We start from the raw sequence: 22,357 nt of genomic DNA, 5'->3' as shown, positions 1-22,357 counted from the left end.
AAGGCACTACGCCTAACAGCAGAGTTTCTCGCCAAGGCTTTACGGGAGGACTGATCCTTCCAGCCTTGCTACCTATTGGAGTTCATCTCAGGTATGTGTGCTTGTCAAATGATGTATCATGCATTGTTTGACCATTTTATTGACCTCACCAAGTTTGTTGACCTCCGGCGTCCTCAGCCCCATCCGACATGGTGTCCAAGGTTGTTAAGTCTTTAATGGATGTCGAACGCATTGTTACATGGGAATGAAACTTTTACAGTTTTCTTTGTTACATGTTGTTGAGGGTGGTTGACTTGTAGCACCAAACTGCTGATAGACAGCTAAGCCGCTGTCGGCGTAATATATCTTAACTAATAAAACTTCAAATAACTTGAATAACTCCTTGTGAACAATGCTAAATATAACTTTATTTATAATAAAGACAAAATCAAGTTAAGATGAGATCAAATAAGTGTAGTAGACTTTAGTAATACTATTTCTTAACACAATCTAACTCACTACAATAACACAACCTTTCAGTCTCATAAAGCTAATAAGTTTAGCCATTTTCTGGACCCTAATCTGTGGTGACACGGAGACAAATCTAGGATCTTGATTCTTCTTCCTTAAGAACAACAGAGCTATTCAATGTTAAAAGTTATATGAAAATATATAAGCATTTATGATTGAAATAAATTATTTGAAAGGCTTGTGGTTTTTCTTTTTTTGGTAAATGAAACAAATTGACAGGACATGACATCAAACAAAATCAAAAGTAAAATCAAGAGAGAAAAACTCTCAAGAATCTCGGTGTAAACTATAATTGACACATAAAGACTTATGGAATAGGGATTGATTTATTATCGAACTCTTTAGAAGCAGTCACATTATTTACATCAACGCTGGCAGAAGAAATTTGCCAGAGAAAAAGAAATCAAAATCAAAGGCAATGGACAAAGATCCAGCTGGAATAATCTGCCCAGAGTGAAGGGTTCACAAAGGTCTCATCAGCCACATCAGGAGGCCGCAAAACCACAGTGCAAAGCTCTCAGCCACCTGGAAGTCTAAAGTGGTCATCATCGAACCACCACTGACAGGCTAAATTTACACAGGCTATTCCAAAGACACTCTTTTGGTTACTTGAGTTAGATAAAATAAAAACAGTAAAACTACTGTAACAATGACATGACAAATAAAACGTGTAAATGTATAATTCTTACTGTGTACAAGGTAAAAAAAAAATCCACTTTTCAGACCTTGAGATTTATAGTGCAGATGATGTTATGGTCATCTGTTTCCTTGGCCAACGATTAACGAGCAGGGTGTCATGTGGCCAGCACAACGACTAACCGCCATTACTTTCCCAAACTAAAGCCAGGCATCCATTTCAGTTAGGTGGACTCAGAGGCGCCCTAAAAAAAAAATAGAATATCCCAATCTTCACCGAGATTTGAGTTCAGAACCCAAGGTTCGGAAGCCAAGCGCTTAATCATTCAGCCACCGTGCCGCCAGGTAAACATAAATAATAATGACAGTAGTACTGCTGGAAAATTAAGATAAATTGATGATATAAGTAGAAACAACAATCACAACTAGAAATTCAAATAAGAATTTTTGTTTTAGCTCCGAAGAGATCATATATTGAAGATAATGTAGCTGTCTGATCCTGTGTATAATCGCCGTGAACTGTTGTTCGATGGTCTCTATTGTTCTGGGTTTGAATCCTGCGGGAGGTTTGGGCTAGGATGTAATAATGATTTTCAAATAAGAAGGAACATGTCAAACATGATCACTAGACTTTACAAAATGGTTCATCATTTCAATGACATACAAAAGTACCAAGAACGTTTAACAATAGTGTTTGCTATGTGTTGCTCCAAATTAAATATACATGCCTCAAAAGAGATTTGAACTAGAAATGCTGGGTTTGAATGTCAAGAGCTTGCCAGGTAGTTAACTCACTGTACCCGTTAGAGTTGGGAGGACTCAGGGGCGTCCTTAAATCCCCCACATTAAAAAGGACAAGTCTTCTCCGAGATTTAAACCAGTGCTATCTTTATTCGAAAACCAGGCGTTTTACCTCTAGAACACCCCCCCCCCGTTATTGACCAAACAACTAATACAATGTTCAACTTACTGTGTATCTCCTTCTTCAGTATCTTAGGCAGAAGCTAAGACATAACATCGTAATAAAAACTCTGGTATTGGTAATAAATTAATGCCCTTTGTAGGAACTATGCGACTATAATAATGTCTAACGCAGTGTTTCACAAACTGTGTTTGTTACACGAACTATTGAAATAATTGATTAGTAGACCACAATGTGAATTAATCTTCTGAATAGATGTTACACGAACTATTGAAATAATTGATTAGTAGACCACAATGTGAATTAATCTCTCATAAAAAAATAAGCAAATTGTTCCGCTAAATTCTCAGAATGTACCAAGTGTTCCGTTAAGGAAAAAGCTTGGGAAACACTGATCTAACCTTATTATTATGTATGAATATAACTTATGAAGGCGTTTACAATTGCAGCCAATAGACATGGATATTGATAATCTATGTATCTATAAATACAAAACAAAGTTCCTTAATAGATTGACAATAAAACCATACAGGAACATTGTTTTACATTTCTTGTTATAGCAGTCAACAGTAGAAAAACTAGGAGTTAGTCCGACGCAGTTCAACATATAAATAGGACCTGAAAAAGAAAAATTCATTTACTTTTGTTTTTGAATAAATGAAATGAAGAATTAAAAAAATAGCGAGATGTCATGTTTATATATCATGTTTATTCCGATTCTTGTATCACCTCGTCAATGATTATCACGACACAACCCATAAAAAAGTTCCCCTTTCAGACCTTTCGATCTATAGGGCAGCTAATGTAATGGTCATCTGTTTTTTTTTTGTGGCCCACTTTTAACGAGGGTGTCATGTAGCCAGCACAACGACCAACCTCCTTTACTTTTCCCCAACTAATGCCAATACCCATTATAGCTGGGTGGACTCAGAGGTGCTCTAAAGATCTCGAAACAAATAATCCCAGTCATCACCAGGATTCGAACCTAGGCTCGAACCCGGTTCGGAAGTCACGTAGTTTATCTCTTAGACAGGTGATCTAGTTACATATTAGGAGAAGGAATCATCTGACTCCAAACAAACTCCTTGCAACTATACCCAAACATAGGAAAAGCTTCAAGAGTCAACACTGGGGAACAGTCACCAGAGGCACCTTGTGATACACAATGCTACAACATGACAGAACCGTTTGATTGTCAAAAGAGCTGAGCCGTAGGCTCCCCGAGATCTAGGCATGTAAGCCTGCTTGAACAACCGTTGTGTCTGGAAGATATCCAAGTCATAGCATTGCTATTTCAGATATATCTGGCACTCGGTCGCATGGCCGAAGGCCTTGTACACCGGGAACCTTCGCCATTTTCCTATGTTGTGCCAAGCAGACCGTGCAGGACTCGCCATTAGTGTAACGGTCCCTTGAGGAACGGCGCATGGATTATCGACAGCGACGTGGAAGATCTCTTTCAACGTTGCACCGTGCAATGAGAAGGAACTACTTTATTAGTGACATCGTTCCGAACATGTATAAAAGACTTGGAATTCATCGCCAGACGGACCAATGTTTCAAAGAATAAAAAAAAGGTTAACAAGCTACATATTTCTGCAACATTTTCAGAGAAAATAAATGGTTAAGCTAAATTGCATAAATGCAAAGCTGTAGATTACTCTCCATATCTTACCTCTAATCTATGACTAGGATGACTGACAAAATAACAACTACGAGGTAACAGTTTTCTATCTGTTTCAACATCAAGGATGCACCAGCGTTGTCTGCAAAATAAAAAAAAATAACACTGAGTCACAGGCAAATAAGGAGATTATAAATTCTAAATAGTTTATAATTGTATTTCAATATGTTTTGAACGCCAGAGACATTCTGACTATCTTGATACATGTGAAGTCATGTGATAATAAGTTGTAGGAAACGTGTGATAATACTCAAACCTTGGGGAATTAAACCTAGGGTACTCAAACCTTGGGGAATTAAACCTAGGGTACTCAAACCTTGGGGAATTAAACCTGGGGTACTCAAACCTTGGGGAATTAAACCTGGGGTACTCAAACCTTGGGGAATTAAACCTGGGGTACTCAAACCTTGGGGAATTAAACCTGGGGTACTCAAACCTTGGGGAATTAAACCTGGGGTACTCAAACCTTAGGGAATTAAACCTAGGGTACTCAAATCTTGGGGAATTATACCTGGGGTACTCAAACCTTGGGGAATTAAATCTGGGGTACTCAAACCTGGGGTACTCAAACCTGGGGTACTCAAACCTGGGATACTCAAACCTTTGGGGGGGGGGGAATGTAAGAAAAGTGTGAGGGGAAAATTGTGGAATACAGCAAGTGTAAGGATACTACGATTTGGTAAGTTCTGGCAGGAACAGAGGAAGAGCTAGCGGACATGGTGACACTCTTAGGGAGGACACCATCAGCATATGACATGCAAATCAATGCCGAAACAAAAAACAACACATCACTAGTACAAACTAAACCGTGGCTTATATTTGCTTGACAAAAATTAAATTTATTCATAACTCGATCCCAAATATATGAAGCTGATGGGCGGTCTATCAAATCTCATTCTATTATTTTCTTGTATTATGTTATTATTGTAATGAGTCTTTCCAGTGAGTTGGGAACAATTAAATTATTCTATAATGTCAGGAGTTGGTTTGAGAATTGTGTTGTCCACACAATCAAATTGTAACCCTAGCGCATAGTATGTTGGTTTGGAGCTGCCATTGTTAGCACACTGAAGAAACACAGTGTTGAAAACAAATTTCCTTGAGTTCAATATCTTCAAACTGAATTCAATAAAATAATTATTCCATTGATCAATAAAATCCTCATTTAAACTAAATTAACGGTTATACCCTTACCTTGTAAGCTGAATTCAAACAATGACTGCTCCCCTAAATATTAACAACTAATTGTAAGTTTTACAGAGTGAAGACTTAACTAAGTTATACTCTTACATTGTATGCTGAATTCAAACAATGACTGCTCCCCAACGCCGTTGTCAACACTCAGAATACAATATGTACTTTTTGAAATCAGTTGGAGATCTAAAAATTCAACATAAATGCTGCCCAATGGTCCGATCTCTTTCTTGTAGACAAGGGACACTTCGTTTGAGAAAAAATCGTCCGAGACTGTTTGCTTGCCGGAATTTCGTCTGGATAATCTCATTTTCTTGGGCGCTGGAGATCCGAGGACAGGAATCGAAAGTTTAGTTGTATCATGGTAGTTGCCAATATATTGTCTGTTTGTTTCGTTGGAAGCTTTATAGAAATACCCTAGTGGACCTGAAAATAAAATTAGCAACATTTCTAATAAATGAATAAACAAAAAAATGCTGGTTGCTTTCGTCTCAACACAGCTCCAGGATTTGTTTTAATTAATTTATTTTGAGAATATAAGTCCACTTGCACACTACACGGTTTTGAACAATATAAAATAAAATTAAAAAAAAATTATAATTAAGTAGTAGGTCCTAAGGTACCCCTTTTTTAGAATTTGAAATCTATATACAAACAAAAAAACGTACGTCTCAGTGTGAAGAAAGGCAAGAGAGTTTTCACATCACACTTTGACGGAAAAATAGTCGTACGGTGTTCGAAACCATCCTTGTCTTGTCAATGCACTCTGCGAACACCGTGCAGCCTGTATGCGTAATTAAATGCATGCTCGGTGTTCAGAAAGTGAGGTAGTCTCCTTCTAGGAGAGTGTTAGGTCTGGGTTAATTTGTATATTAAGTATATCCATTCTGGAAGGCGCGGTGGCTGAGCGGTAAGGCGCTTGGCTTCTGAAACGGGCGTCCCTGGTTCGAATCCTGGGGAAAACCATGACACTCTCGTTAACAGTGGGCCACAGAAACAGATGACATTTTACATCTTCTGCCCTATAGATTGCAAGGTCTGAGAGCGGAACTTGACTAAATCCTTTTTGCTTCTGTGTTAACTCTGTACAACGCTTTAGAGATCGCTGATGATTGAAACTAGAACTTGTCAATGAGACAAAACATTTAAGGTGTTTGGACTAGTCCTCCTTCTTCTTCCATCTGATGGATGGGGTGCACCAAAATAAACCGATTTCCTTATATACAAAAGTGATGGAGAAACCACACAGAATTACTCCAGTCTACGGTTCATCTTTTACTGTGAATAAAAAAAAAAGGGGAAATATAAAGATAACCGGTCTATAAATGTGATACCTAGGATCGTTCTGTGCCATCACAAGCCAAGAGATTAGAGACAGGGTTACTGCAGCCATTGGACCCCATGATGACCAGCTAACTGTCGTAAAATTAGCAAGCTAAAAAATCAATGTCCGTTTTACAAGGTATTCTTGGCTCGTAAAGACCTTCCTTCAGGGCACAGTACCAGGAAAAAACAACAACAGAGAAAGCGATCTGAAGACAACATAAAAGAATGGACAGGTCTGCCATTGAAAGAGATTCTATCTAAGGCAAAAGATAAAGGGGAATAGAGAAAGATGGTCGACAAATCTTGCATGGTGCCCCAACGGTCCTACAGACTAAGGGTTAGGTAAAATATAAATATGAGAAGATGAATTCTCAACCAACTCGTTCGGCGCACTGTGCAAGCGACCTAGATAATTAATTTAATTAAAGCTGTCAGTCATGTGACAATACATTGTACAGCACTGACCAACATTAAAAAGTCACTATTCCCTTTCATACTTTGCGGACTATGAGGCAGATGATTTAAAGGTCATCTCTCTCTATGGCCTACGGTTAACAAGGGTGTCATGTGGCTAGCACAACGATCAACCGCCTTTACTTTCCGCAACTAATGTTAGGTATCCTTTGAGTTGGGTGGACTCGGGGTGTCTTAAAAACACCGTGAACAAAGATTACATAGTCAGATCCAGATCATTCTCTCCATATAATCAAATAATTCGCTCCACTTCTGATACCATTATTTTCTGTACATCCGACGATTCTCAATCAAAACCTCTGCTGCCTTGGGGCTATACTGTATTACACAAATATAAGAAAGGTTTCTGGAGTCAACTGTGATAGTAAGTGTATGTATTTTGAGTGGCTGGTAGTGCAGTGTGCGTGTGCCTGTGTATGAAATGACCAGTGGACCTTGAGTGTACATGGTTGAGTGAACAGCAGTGTGTCAGGACTGTGTGTAAAAGGAAGTCAGTTTAGAGAACAAGTGGCTGGAGTAAAGAACATAAATAGAGACGAATAAAATCATTGTGTTTATTGAAGCTCATGTTGTTTTAGTGTGTCAATTACAAACCCTAAAAAACAACAACACAGGAGCTGATGATCTTTATGCAGCTTAAAGTGCTACATCCTGGCGCTTTGGTCGTTGTGCTGGCCACATTTACCCTCGTTAACAGATGACCTTTGCACTATATAGATAGCGAGGTCTAAAAGTGGAACTGTGTTGATTACAAAGGGTCCCATATCTCAAATAGGTTAGAGCAGTGATGCCCAAAATGCGGCCCGCGGGCCAGATACGGCCCGTGATGTGGTTCCAACCGGCCCGCTGAAACGTCGGCAAAAAGTGTAGAACCCCCCCCCCCCTCCTAAGAAAAAATTGATGAGAAATGATCTCTAGTTACGTTAGGGCCCTCACTTTTTCTCTGATGGATTGTTAGAGGCATTTAACAAATTTGTACGTTGATGAAATGGGACTCTGAATGTATAATCTACCATGAAAATTGAACGGATCTTTCCTCGGAACATGATAATATGCCAGAAGATTTTATTGTACAGAAAGTGTGGCTATTTAATTAATCAACAACATATAAACGGCATTATAAAAAATATATGACGGCATTCATTTTCTGAAGCGTAAAAAAAATATAAACTTTAAATAACCCATCAATTAGTGTAAGTACTAGATTTGCGGGTTTCTAATCAAATAGTTTCAGGTTAATTTCATTTCATTTTTTTTGTACATTTTTGTTGATACTGCCCGCGACAGGAGTGTTGGATATTGGAATGGTCCGCAGACCAAATAAGGTTGGGCATCACTGGCTTAGAGCCTTATCAAGACCAAATCCAGTCTTGCCTGTGCTAAACTAATACTTACACGGTATTTCCACGTAGACTGCCTTGTCTATAAAATCCCATGCCGCTATCCGCCCGTAGCTTCTACAGGTGTACTTGCCAGCCTGCTGACAGTCGGTTATAGTGTAGTTCAATTGTTTGTCCAGTAGGTCTCTTTTATAAATGAAGTCCGAATAAAATGGTTCATGTCTTATGTATCTGTCCGTCGGTGGGTAGCCGTCTGTTGAGCAGGCGAATGTGACGTTGTCGCCCAGTTCGACTTGAATGATATCTTCGTGGCCGCTTATTGTAAAATTGATTAGAGTTTGAGCATCTGAAAAATACAATCATATCTTATCTTATAAATTACAGACGTTTACTTGAAAAAAAAAAAAAGAGAAGATAATAACATTTCATGTGTAAATCTAGTCATGCATGTTAATCAATGGCTTAAACTCTGCCAATTCGTTGTTTTTCCTGGCTGATTCAGGCAACCCATTCCATTCTCTAATGGGACTAGGTATCTGTAGTAACGTATATACGGTTTTAAGAGTCCAGTACTTAAAAACAAGCGAAAAATAAAATTATCTTTAAAAAAAAATGCTTATCTAGCTATATTTCTCAATAATGTAGAATGTATTTCCCTTTTCTGATTTGAAATAAAATAATTAATTACCGATAACTAATTGAAAAATAGGTTAATATTTTAATTTATTCATGTTTTGTCAAGTACAATGTATAATTGTGTAAAGTTTCAACTTGATCCGAGAAAGGGCTAGGGAGAAATAGCGTGTTTAAATTTAGTTCCAGTTGATATAGGCATTGCAGAAAAAAAAAATCCTAGCCGAAGTAGACGTCAATAGAGCGAAATATCCAAAAAGGAATTTCAAATCCTGTAGTGCAGTATTACTTACAAATGATACAACATTTTTATTAATGAAAAAAATATCGTAAATAGAATAGGTCTGACGATATTATCCTAAAACAATAAATAATACTTACGAAAACGAACCGGCGTAGTCCAGTTACTTGGTTTAGAAGAGGATTTCATGTCAGGATTTACATTGGTCATGTTGACTTGAAACTCCTGCAGCCCAGGTCCAAGAGAAACTAGTTCGTAGCTTAACTTGCATTGATCAAAAAATGTGTTCGGGTTTCCCTCACTAGGGGGATATATCTTTGTAGTACTATGCATTGTTGTTGATACTCCGGTCCTAACGAGCGTTCCCTGTTGGTGGAGTGACAAAATGTTAATGATACGTGATGTCATGTTACTTCGCACATTTGCGAAGTCATTTATTTAGCACATACGTGAAGTCTTGTTTTTAGCCAGCCTATGTGATGTCTAGTATGTAGTGCTTATACTTGATGTCATTCATTTAGCACATTCATGATGTCATTCATTTAGCACATTCGTGATGTCATTCATTTAGCACATTCGTGATGTCATCCATTTAGCACATTCGTGATGTCATTCATTTAGCACATTCGTGACGTCATTTATTTAGCATATTCGTGATGTCATTCATTAAGTACATAATTGATGTCATTTAGCACATAGTCATGTCTTGTATTTAACACATATACTTGATATCTTGTATTTAACGCTTAGTGGTAATTTGGCAAAAAAATTTTTTAGTGATATGTTTTTTTAGCACATTCGTTATATATTTTTAGCACATTCGTTATACATTTTTAGCACATTCGTGATATTATTTAGCACAATCGTGATATATTTTTAGCACATTCTTAATACATTTTAAGCACATTTCTGATTTATTTTTAGCACATTTGTGATATATTTTTAGCACATTTGTGATATATTTTTAGCACATTCGTGATACATGTTTTTAGCATATTCGTGATATATTGTATTTAGCACATAAGTGATGTCTTGTATTTAGCACTAAGGGACATGACTGATAGCTAAAATCAAATCAGCAATGCCATATAGCAGGAATATACTTCATCCATTTTATCTGTGTGGAGGCATAGGTCATAGGTCATAGGTCCCGACAAGAAATACACTGTTTTCATTATTCCATTACAGTTTCGGTTGACCCTTAAAGTGCTGAGCTTTTCATACAAGAGTGCATATAAAATAGAATTACAATTCTTCTGTTTAGACTAGACTAAACTACCACACGCGTGTAAAGGGTTAAGGAGCAAAATTGCAGACGATTAGATGTATTGATATGCTGTGAAGAGACATTGGTTTCAGTCATACAATTCAAAGAGTAACAACAAAAACAGAACCACCAAGAGCCCCGCACCAAATGGGGGATCACGTGAACCAATAGTAAAGCATGGGTGTTCAGCTGTGTATGCTTTTAACTCTCGACAATTCTCAGTATGTCCATTCACATTCAATATCATACATTTACTACATTTTCTGTTGGGTAATTAGTAAAGCAATAATTAGTACAGAAGAGTGTGCTATTCTGAAATGATTTAAATGCAATTTAAAAGGTTGATTCTTGAAGCCGCAATGATGGAAGTAGTACTGTGGTACGTGTGGGTTACCACAGCGGTTTCTTTGTCGCGACTGATGGATGCAAGCACATACACAATTATCTATCAGATTGATCTATGAATATTGGATCAGGAGACCACATCAGGAAGCGTGGTCGAGAGGCCAAGTAAGCTTGAACTTGGCTTGGCTTGGCTACCTAGAATGGGGCTCGAGGTTCGACACCCGATTCGGGCAGAGTTGTGTTTACTGAGAGCCTAAAGGCAGCACGGAAAACCAACTTCTAGATACCCCTTTCCCCCACTGGTCCACAGATGCGATTGGACTAAAAGCGCTCTGAGCATGCTATAAGCATAAAAGTAGCGCTATAAGGAAGCTATAATAATAATAATCTTGCCAAAACTAATATATGACTGATTTTGATTTCAATTTTTTGGTTTTCTAATTTTTAATTTTGGCAAAACTATCTGGAAAGACAATGGCATAGCTCTGGATAAAAAATTAAACTGATTTGATCCCCGATCACGGGCACATTCTTATATGCTTGCGAATTCTGGACACATACTGCAGATCTAAAGAGGAGGATCCTATCAATGTAACAAAGATCCTACAGAAAGATCCTAGGTATCATTTGCAAAGCCCCCATAAAAAATAAAGAGATTAATAACATGATAAAAACAGCAATTGGACCCGACGATGGCCAGCTAACTACAGTAAAAACAACAACAACAAAAACGAAGACTTAAACTCTATGGACATATCCCAAGATCCTCCAAGCTCGTAAAGACCTTCCTTGAGGAAAAGTACCAGGAAAAGGAAGAAGAGGCAGACAAAGGAACTTATATTTTAAAAAATCGATGGGAAGACAACATAAAAGAATGGAATGGTCTATCATTGAAAGACATTCTATCCAAGACAAAAGTCAGAGAGAAATGGAGAAAGACTGTCAACAGCTGTTGTGTGGTGTCCCAACGGTTCAACAGACTAAGGGATAGCTGAAGCTGGTGAAGGTAAGTGAGCTGCCAGGGGAGTCTGGCAGCACATGCCTCGCCCAAATCGAGAGGACCCGTGGTGGAGGCTAAAAAGGTCGGAACAAACAACAATAGCGCAGTGGCGTACGGGACACTGCCCCATAGGTGCGTACTTCACCCGGTTCCGGCCAAATTTTTGATGCCCGTTGCCGACACTGTGGGGAATCAGAAGAGACGGTGACGCACGTCTTGCAAGAGTGTCCGCAGCTCCGCGAAGCTATGGAAGCTATGAGGCACTACGCCACACAGCAGAGTTCCTTACCAGGGCACTACGGGAGACCTAGGTCTCCCTACCTTGTCACCTATTGGAGTTCATCTCAGGTGAAGATAAGTGAGAGTTCAATATATTCTTATTTACTTACGTTAGTTCTGACGTTCAATGAACAAGAGACACGTCCGTAAGAAATAGGGGACAGACACGTCACGTAGCCAATTTTCATTAAATAATCGAACTCAGTCGGAAGGCAAACTGGCTCTTGGACTTCTCCTGTGTGAAACATGAACATGAACGTGGAATGAACAACAATGTAAAACACATTTCATAGATTGATTCCTTGATGGTGAATACGTTATGGCATTTTCTAGACTAAAAAAGGATACATTTTGTATGTCTGTCATACATATAGCATAGCATAGCATAGCATAGCATAGCATAGCATAGCATAGCATAGCATAGCATAGCATAGCATAGCATTGGATGGATGGATGGATGGATGGATGGATGGATGGATGGATAGATAGATAGATAGATAGATAGATAGATAAATAGATAAATAGATAGATAGATAGATAGATAGATAGATAGATAGATAGATAGATAGATAAATAGATAGATAGATAGATAAAAATAGACTGACAGACAGACAGATGGATAGATAGATAGATAGATAGATAGATAGATAGATAGATAGATAGATAGATAGATAGATAGATAGATAGATAGATATAGACAGACAGACAGACAGACAGACAGATAGATAGATAGATAGATAGATAGATAGATAGATAGATAGATAGATAGATAGATTGATTGATTGATTGATTGATTGATTGATTGATTGATTGATTGATTGATTGACAGACAGACAGACAGATAGATAGATAGATAGATAGATAGATAGATAGATAGATAGATAGATAGATAGATAGATAGATAGATAGATAGATAGATAGATAGACATATAGACAGACAGATAGATAGATAGATTGATTGATTGATTGATTGATTGATAGACAGATAGATAGATAGATAGATAGATAGATAGATAGATAGATAGATAGATAGATAGATAGATAGATAGATAAAGAGACAGTGAGATGTTAGAGTAGATTAAATAGGATTTAGAGTGAAATTAAATCGATTTTATCAATATAGTTATTGATGTTTTATTTATTGATTGTGGGATTATGTGATTTCTATGAATGTAATTGTTGTTTTAATTTTGCTGATATCTCCAGATAGTCTGCTTATAATTGGGATACACTACGTCGTTTTAACAAGTTCGTAACTAGATGAGGACTAAACGAATACAGCATAGACATATCAATATCACAGAGTTAGCCCTGGCGTCTGGAGAAACTACTCGACCCACTATAATCAATACACACTTAATATCACACACATAAAATTAGTGGGATTGGTCATTGATATGAAATTATTAGAATAAGCTTGAAATCAATGCGACATATATTTTGTCATTATTTTGTAATTGAACGAAATTTAAAGCAAGTATTAAATTTTCAGTCATTTTTTTTGGTATTCACTAACTATTATTTTTAAATTAAGCGTTTGGACTTAGTCGATTTCGTTCTTGTACACGTAAGGTAGGTTGTTTCATCTAATGAGGGCATTCTAGAATGTCTTAGTCTAATGGGGATATTCTAGAATGTAAGCCTGTTAGTCTAATGAGGATATTCTAGAATGTCTTAGTCTAATGGGGATATTCTAGAATGTAAGCCTGTTAGTCTAATGAGGATATTCTAGAATGTATTAGTCTCATGGGGACATTCTAAAATGTACTTTTATAAACTTTTGGGTAAAGTTCGCTGTGTACCTACTATTTGTTTTAATAAAATCATTTTATTTTAATGCTAAAATTTACACATCTTTTTTTTTTACACTAGTAGTTAACTAAATTTCTGACAAATGTTTCACTTACCATATCTCCCTATCGAATAGTCTTAACGGATTCATTATTCACTGTGGTTTCAATGGTACATATAGTACCGCTTCAAAGTGTCTATGTATAATTCTACTCAAAGAGTATAGAGAATTATAGTTTGGTGATACAGATCCAGACATAAAAGACTGTAGTCTATACTAGAATACTGAATCTAGCTAGAGATATAGTATTGATATTGTGTATTAATACTAATATTGTCACGAATTAATTTTATTAATCCAGTTTATGATTTCTACAGTGAAATAAATTTAACTGTCAAAGCGGAGTTTTCCCTATTTATTAAATTAACTAGTAATTTTTGTCCCAAAGATATACAAAAACTGTCGAATTTCTATGAAAATTGTTATAGCTTTTTTTTTAAATCTGTGAACAGGTTCCATGTATTAGTAATCCTTGTTACTTTTAAACAAAATAATGAATAATAAATAATGAATTACCAGTAATAATTAATTGTCTAGTTGGTTACTTCTTTTTTTTATTGATTCATTTCTTTTATATGTCAATGAATAATTGTGCAAAGTTTCAGCTTGATCCAAGAACGGGTTTGGGAGAAATAACATGTACAAACTTTTTACCAGACAGACAGACGGACAGAGTGAGTTGATATAAGCTGTGTAATAAAAATGTTCCAAAAATTCTAAGAAAATAGGTATTGTTTCTTTTTTTCTATCCTCAGAAATTGAATTAAATTGTACATTTTGTCAACGCTGAAACGCTAATTAAAAAAAAAAAAGACTATGGCACCACTGACCAGGTAGCGGAATGTCCAGCTCAGTACTCGTCACTTGCGTCGTCTTGGGATCAGAACCATTGGCCCAGGCGGCAAAGTGAATCTTATGATTGCCAGGTCCAAGTAGTGTAGTGTTTACGACAAAAACACAAATGTAGATTTGAACGCTCCCAGTACCTTGACTATGTTCGCAATCGGACCCCACGACAGATCGATTCGTTGCCGAGACGTTCTGAAAGAAACGGGAAATACTTAAAAGAAAATTTTATAAGCGTTCCATAATGGTACAATTTAAATTATATATATATATAGATCGAAGATGAGCACATTTCTCATTTACCTATGGACTCGAAGATGAGCACATTTCTCATTTACCTATGGACTCGAAGATGAGCACATTTCTCATTTACCTATGGACTCGAAGATGAGCACATTTCTCATTTACCTATGGACTCAAAGATGAGCACATTTCTCATTTACCTATGGACTCGAAGATGAGCACATTTCTCATTTACCTATGGACTCAAAGATGAGCACATTTCTCATTTACCTATGGACTCGAAGATGAGCACATTTCTCATTTACCTATGGACTCGAAGATGACTCTAAAAGTCTAATCCTCGTTTTGATAAAGCCAGCCGCATACGTAACATGGGTGGGTTTGGTCAGTTGTAGATAGGCCTGCTTCTTCTCTCAGCTTTTTGTTGGTTCGGCGCTCAATCACGCGGGCCACTCTTCTTGCTACAAATCTCCGAGACGCCATCAGGAGCAATCTTAGCGAAATGGTTGTAGTGAAATACTGGTAACACATCTTCTTATCTTATAATATCTTATAATAAAGACGTTACTTCTAAGAAAGAAGATGATAAAATCCTACGCGTGTTCCTAGTTCAATCTAGTCATGTATGTTAATCAATGACTTAAACTCTGCTAAATCTTTGGTTTTTTCTTGCTAACTATCAGCCCATTCATTGTGCCAATAGCACTAGGGAAGAAGGAGCATTTGTACCTATAATCTCCGTGTTATGGATCAAGAAATGTACATTTATCTTTTCGTCTTTGTATTATAATCTTTTTTTTTTGGTTGAATGTTTTATGTATAATTGCTAATTTAATTTTAAGTCTTCTATCCCGAATTTAATGTTATAGTCCTACTGAAGGTGTTACTCTAGTCAAATGTGAATAGTTTGTTATGAATCTCACTGCTCTATTTAGTGTCTGTTCCAGTTTCTTAATGTTTTCTTGAGTTGAGGGGTCCCAAAGAGAGGATGCATATTCTATTATTGGCCTAATCAAGGTTAAATACTATTTTAGTTTGATGTTCTTATTTGATTGATAGAAATTTCTTTTAATAAATCCTAATGCTTTGTTTGATTTTTTAAATAATAATTTCATCAATATGTGGATTCCATGACAGTTTTTCATTTATTATAACACTTAGGTATTTTGCATATTTAGTCTGTGTTACTGATTTACCATGAATAAGATAAGTGGAATTAATTTGTTTTAGTGAGAGTGAGAGAAAAGAGACACACACACACACAGATTAACATTAACACAGAGAAAACAATAGAAAAGTAAATAAAGCTTTGATCCGTTGATTGTGTATTTACATTAGATATGACAGTCACGCTGAAGTCTCCCATAGCTTTCACAAGGCTCACATTACAGTTGAATTCTATTAGGTCAGCTGTAGCAGAGTGAGGTTGACAGGCCACGTTTTCAGAATTGACTGGGAAATAAATTACAAATATATTGTGAAACTATATATTTTTATAGCTAGTAAAATATAATTCTATAACTTATATAAGAACATATTTACGACTAGGAAAGATTCGTGGGGTATGTACTAGAGTAAAAAAAGTGTATCTTATCTTATTTAATACAGACGTTACTTCAAAAAAGAAGAAGATTACGTCCTACGCGTCATGCATTTAGTCATGCATATTAACCAATGACTTAAATTCTGCCAAGTCACTGGTTTTCCTGGCTAGCTCAGGCAAGCCATTCCATGCTCTAATAGCACTAGGGAAGAAGGAGTTTTCTTTCAATAAGTAAATAAATATGTTAAAAAAAATATATAAATTAATACAATTATATTTATTTTACTTATACATGAATTATAGATTAATGTAATAAGTTATGTTCAATAGAGATATTATTCTTACTTGCAATTGATAGGTGATTGAAACACATCAATACCAGCACCTGTAGTCGAATGGTCATCTTCAGAGGTAGATTGTTTACACAGTCGAGTTTGCCTGGCATCCAAAACGAACTTAGAGCTAGAATGAGATTACAACGATTCTTCCCATGTTTATACCGAAGCCCAAAGTAAAGTACTTCTAGATATCAAACTTTTGTTGTCAGAAAGTGAATGTCTTAAGTTGCACTGGCGCTACACTCGCGAGGCAACTCAATTCATGTGGGACACACAGAGAGACACAGAGAGAGTGAGATTGAGAGAGAGACAGAGAGCTTGTGTGTAGGCCTATGTGGGTGTGTGAAAGAGAGAGAGATTGTGTGTATGTGTTTGTGTGTGTGAAAGAGAAACAGCTTGTGTATGTGAGAGAGAGAGAGAGAGAGAGAGAGAGAGAGAGAGATCGACTTACCTGTACTGAAAACCTGGAGTTATTTTTTTAAAATAAAACTTCTGTCTATGGTGACGCACCAGCGGGTCAATACTGAACCAAGCCTCTATTTGCTTTTGCTGGTCGAGGAGAGGGGAGAGTAGTGAAGAATTTGAAATCTTAACATTAGGTCTGAAAACGTTCCGTAGATCTAGTGACATTTCCAATATATCACATACCTTAAGTGAAGCAATGTTGTTTTATTTTTTTTATTTTTTTTCATATTTTAGAAGTTGTTTTATATTTTTTTTATTACGTGAGATTTTATTAAACTAAAATTAGAAACGGTTTTACCCATTGGCTATCTTTGCCAGTCCTACGATCCAGCTTCTCGAAACGCATACAGCACCTAATAAAGCCCCAATATTGTGTTAATTGAACTCGTTTTTATTGATTGATTTCGTTGCGATGTGACACGTGATATAGGGGAGATTTTCATAAATGGAGGCAAATCTATAAATAGCAATCAATTTGGTGTATCTGGTGTACAGAATACAAAAGCGCTGCTAAGCGAAGTTTAATAAACATATATGTAGTAATATGCGTGTATTTTTCTACACTCCTTTTGCTTGTATCACTAAGTAATCTTGACTTGATTAATTTTAAACATTGACTGCTCAAGGTGGTGCTCTTGATATTAGATATTACTTGACATTGTTTTGAACAAAAATATCACGTAGGTTCCATTATATCGCTACTACATTTCTGCATATCGCTTTCTTTTTCCTCTCACACTGAATGTTACTGCGTAAGAGAAGATGGACGGAATCTTTTATTAAATAAAAGGAACGATAACTGTGACTAACTTTTAATTTTCAAAATCCCCATTAGATGCTAGCGAAATATGTAAAATAAGAATAATAAAAAGATTATAACAGAAACGGGACGTACAATTGGTACAAAATCTCAATACTGTAGAATTTGTCTTCCTTTTTCTAAATAAAAAACAAATAATTGATCACCAATGATTAGTTAACTAAATGGTTATTTTTTCTTGATTCCTGAATTTGTCTTTATTAACATCACTCTAAAGAATGAAATAATGCGTACAAGATTTGTACCAGACAAAAAAAAAAGTTAGGTGATATAATAAAGATTAAAACAACAACTAACACATGCGTAATTTGCAGAGCATGATAAAATAATGAAATAGAAACAAAGATTGACTTTTAGAAAAAAAATGTATTATGCTATATACGTTTAAAATGTATTCCTTTGTGTTAATAAAACAAGACAGATTGATTTTGCAAATAGGAAAATTCTCATGTCTTAAATCAAAAAAAATCGCTTTTAATTTTGCCTTTCTAGAACCCAACACATAAGCATGTTGTTTGAAATTCCAGGTCAAAGGCATTTCGTCAGTTCATGTTTAAGTATTGGAAGCATATATGATTACAAATGTACAGTGACAGGTAGAGATCAACGTGTGACCCCGGCGAGATGAAACAGCAGAGTGCTCTCTGGAATGTACAAAGACAGGAAGTGACGTCTCCTCACGTGATGTTCCAGAAGGTACTAGCAGTATTTCTGCAGCACTGGAGAAGCAATTAGCGATTGAAAAGTGAATGTGAAAAGTCAGTCGTAGGTAGAGTCGTCGTTACTGTCATCTACGTATAATATAAGCTGCAGTATTTTGACGCACAAAATGAACAGACAGGAAACCAAAAGTAAACATTGCAGTCAATGGAAATCCCTCAGGGAATATTGGATTGCATTCAATTATAAGTTTTGGCTCAGTACGAGCTGCCAGCAAAGGCACTGATGACAGTAGAACATAATTTAGGGCAAAGTTGACAGCAACTGTTGCACCTGGCCTCTGTACCTGTCTATATATATATTAGATTTTAGTTATTTTTAAAATAGTCATAATACATAGATAAATATAGTCTATTTGTAGCTAGATATTATCATTACGGGTACCAGACATGAGAAAGATACATTGAAATAATACATAAATAAATATAGTCTATTTGTAGCTAGATATTATTATTACGGGTACCAGACATGAGAAAGATACATTGAAATAATACATAAATAAATATAGTCTATTTGTAGCTAGATATTATCCTTAGGCCTACGGGTTACCAGACATGAAAAAGATACATTGAAATACCTTGGGGTAGATATTTAAAATAACGACTGTATGCTTGAGTACATAATTGGGTACACGAGTGCAATAATAGTGCAAACATTATTTGTTTTTACAAAGCTTGTTACAAAGCTTATATCAACTCACTTTGTCTGGTGAAAAGTGTGTCCATATTATTTCTCTCACACCCATTCTCGGATCGAGCTGAAATTTTGCACAATTATTTCTTTTACATGTCAACTCAAGAATAAAAAAAAAAGTTCATTAACTATTCGTAATTAATTATTTCGTTTGGTATCTCGAACACATTTTTCTTGATTGATAGAGTAGTACAAGTTTGTTTGTTGAAAAAAAAAAGTTTGTAAATAACTATGAAACCTATTTTCATAAGTAGCTCTCTGTGACAGTGGTTACCGTACTGGCTTGAGGAGGTTGAGGAGGCTTTGAATTCAGGTTACATACCTTTTTTTTTTATACATAGACCTACATTAAAAAAGCAGCGATGACCTAGAGCTAGATACTCCCTCCTTTACCCCTTACCCCTTTCCATCTGTTTCAGACAAGTGATAGGATCATAGCTTAGTGGGAAAGCCAAAAGCTTGAAATTGAGCTAAACAAAACAATTGTAAACAAAAATATAAATTTCTAATCGCACAGATATATTATTGTTAGTCTAGATCAGCAGTTCTCAACCTTTTAAGCTCGGCGACCCCTTTTTAGAATCCCCCACTCGGTCGCGACCCCCCCCCCTTCCTACACACGCAGCAAAAGAAGAATAGACAAAACAATTCATTTTTTTTTGATGGTCTTAGGCGACCCCTGGCAAATCGTCAATCGACCCATAAGGGGGTCGCGACCCACAGGTTGAGAACCCCTGGTCTAGATGTATTAGAAATTTAATTACATGACTGATCCAAACTTATTGATACAACTACACTCTTCTACACTTTATACAGGCATTGCTTTCAATACAAGGTCATGTGTTTGTATTTGGCTTGTTTTCTAGTATCAAAACAAATGTGATCTACAGTTATAAGGTTTATGTCAAAACTGTAACACTTATGAAGATATAAAATTTAACCCTTAAAACGCGTGTGTTAGTTTAGTCTCTAAACATCCGAATTCCATTGTGTATGCACTCAGCGCTGTATGGGTTAAAAAAAACGATTTTGTATCATAACATTGTTGAGCGAGCCTGCCATAAAAATCATGTCTACTATTTCCAAAATGGTGGCCAAAACAAAGTACAGACTGACAAAAGATGGTTCTTGTTAAGGCACTCAAAGTGTTAGTACGTGATAAGCAGCCCAAAGCGTCTTGCTCCTCTTGGTTCTTGTGGTCTCAGTTTTAATGGATACTGGGACACTTAAACATAATTAGATGGAAAGTAGAGGTGGGCGGTCTAAGAAACTAAAATGAATAATGAATGTGTTTTTTTTTCTAAACAACTGATGTTGAACCACTGATGTTGAGCCACTGATGTTGAACCACTGATGTTGAGCCACTGATGTTGAACCACTGATGTTGAACCACTGATGTTGAAACACTGATATTGAACCACTGATGTTGAACCACTGATGTTGAACCACTGATGTTGAACCACTGATGTTGAAGCAATGGTGTTGAACCATTAACGTTGAACCATAGATTTTAAAGCATAGATGTTGAACCATTAATATTGAACTATTGATGTTGAAGCACTGATGTTAAACCATGGATGTTGAACCACTGATGTTGAACCATAAATGTTAAAGCATTGAAGTTGAGCCATAGATTTTGAACCATAGACATTGAATTCTTGCAAACATTTAGTTGCAATTCTAAATGTTGATGCAATTTAATTTTTTTCCAGAAGGTATTTTCAACTTTGTGAGTAAGCTGAAAAGTAAAAAATAAAATCGATATTTAGATTAGAGTAGATAAGATGTATGTATGTATAGGGTTAGGGTTAGACAGAGAGACAGACAGACACACAGAAAAACATATAGATAGAATCTATAGATGGATAGAATCTATAGATGGATATAATCTATAGATGGATATAATCTATAGATGGATGGAATCTATAGATGGATGGAATCTATAGATGGATGGAATCTATAGATGGATAGATTAGATAGATTAGATAGATTAGATAGATTAGATAGATTAGATAGATTAGATAGATTAGATAGATTAGATAGATAGATAAGATAGATAAGATAGATTAGATAGATTAGATAGATTTGATTGATTTGATAGATTTGATAGATTTGATAGATAGATAGATAGATAGATAGATAGATAGATAGATATAACTTCAAAGATAAATAGATAATATTAAAGGGATATACGCCATATCACTGGAAGTGTAACAAAAACTTGCCAGTAAAATTAAAACGGTAATTTTTCGCTAGTGGTCAGTGTACCTCTCTATGGTTGTGAAAGTCGGACATACCGAAGAGCTGGGCGTCAGAATACCAGGAAAAAAAGACTCTCGGGGTGGCAAAAAGGAAGAATTTCTCAGTACTGTGAAGTACGGTAAAGAGACGACATCTGAGATGGTTTGGTTATATTGTAAGACATGACTCACTCTCTAAAGGAAAGGGTCGTCCAAAGCAAAGCTGATTGGAAAAAGGATGGACCGGCCTCTCTCTTGATATTCTACTAAGAACAGCTGCTGACCGGGAAAAAATGGAGGGAATTGGTGACTCGAACTGTCACAGCACCCCCTACGCCAAAAGTCAAGGAACTAAGACAACAAATTAACCCCAGATTATTTTTATACATAAAAGAAGTGTTCTCCTCCATACGCCATATCACCTTGGATTACAACGCCTGGCGCGTTTTTGATATGAAAATATTAGGCAAAAAAATAACAGATCCGATTAAGCAAGTAAAGTATCAGAGTGTGATGGACTTAAAATGAATCACATTCGCACTTTAGTGAACTATGAACGTACAACCTTACCTCTAAGCTCTGACTATAATGATTGACAGCAGCACATATAAGAGATATACACATTCCATATGTTCCCACATCAAAGATACGCCAGCGTTGTCTAAGAAAAAAAAAGAACAAATAGTGCTAAAGAATTGGAAAATCGAAAAAAAATTATAGGGCAAATGTACATGCCTAAATGTAAT

General features: G+C 36.2%; 2 protein-coding genes across 5 annotated transcripts in view; both read right to left on the bottom strand.

Annotated features, from left to right (window-relative positions):
- Positions 1–388: 388 nt before the first annotated feature.
- Positions 389–17,019, bottom strand: LOC106064221 (uncharacterized). Its single transcript, XM_056016413.1, has 9 exons — positions 16,681–17,019; positions 16,126–16,244; positions 14,534–14,744; positions 11,962–12,086; positions 9,101–9,326; positions 8,142–8,432; positions 5,043–5,372; positions 3,744–3,834; positions 389–2,686 (listed from the first exon to the last, which is right to left on the bottom strand). The coding sequence occupies exons 1-8, from the start codon at positions 16,778–16,780 to the stop codon at positions 3,746–3,748; spliced, it is 1,491 nt and encodes a 496-aa protein (XP_055872388.1). The 5' UTR covers positions 16,781–17,019; the 3' UTR covers positions 389–2,686; positions 3,744–3,745.
- Positions 17,020–18,325: 1,306 nt separating this feature from the next.
- Positions 18,326–22,357, bottom strand: part of LOC106077450 (histone-lysine N-methyltransferase SETD2-like) — a 34,603-nt gene continuing 30,571 nt past the window's right edge. For all 4 annotated transcript variants that reach the window (XM_056016019.1, XM_056016018.1, XM_056016020.1 and 1 more), the window contains 2 exons: positions 22,182–22,272; positions 18,326–21,109 (listed from right to left, as the gene is read on the bottom strand). In XM_056016019.1, the coding sequence (XP_055871994.1) occupies positions 22,184–22,272 (89 nt within the window). In that variant the 3' untranslated portion in view covers positions 18,326–21,109; positions 22,182–22,183. The remainder of the gene's footprint in view (positions 21,110–22,181; positions 22,273–22,357) is intronic.

The sequence above is a fragment of the Biomphalaria glabrata genome, chromosome 17 (genome assembly GCF_947242115.1).
Source record: "Biomphalaria glabrata chromosome 17, xgBioGlab47.1, whole genome shotgun sequence".
Classification (NCBI taxonomy): domain Eukaryota; kingdom Metazoa; phylum Mollusca; class Gastropoda; family Planorbidae; genus Biomphalaria; species Biomphalaria glabrata.
Note: the sequence above shows the minus strand (reverse complement) of the source record. Positions and strands in the feature narration are given on the sequence as shown.

Excerpts from the sequence above, each read along its gene's own strand:
- LOC106064221 (XM_056016413.1), bottom strand. The coding sequence starts at position 16,780 with ATGCCAGGCAAACTCGACTGTGTAAACAATCTACCTCTGAAGATGACC. Across the intron at positions 16,245-16,680 it reads CAATCACCTATCAATTGCAA|TCAATTCTGAAAACGTGGCC; the intron begins GTAAGAATAATA and ends TTTATTTCCCAG. Across the intron at positions 8,433-9,100 it reads GACTACGCCGGTTCGTTTTC|ATGCTCAAACTCTAATCAAT; the intron begins GTAAGTATTATT and ends TGTATTTTTCAG.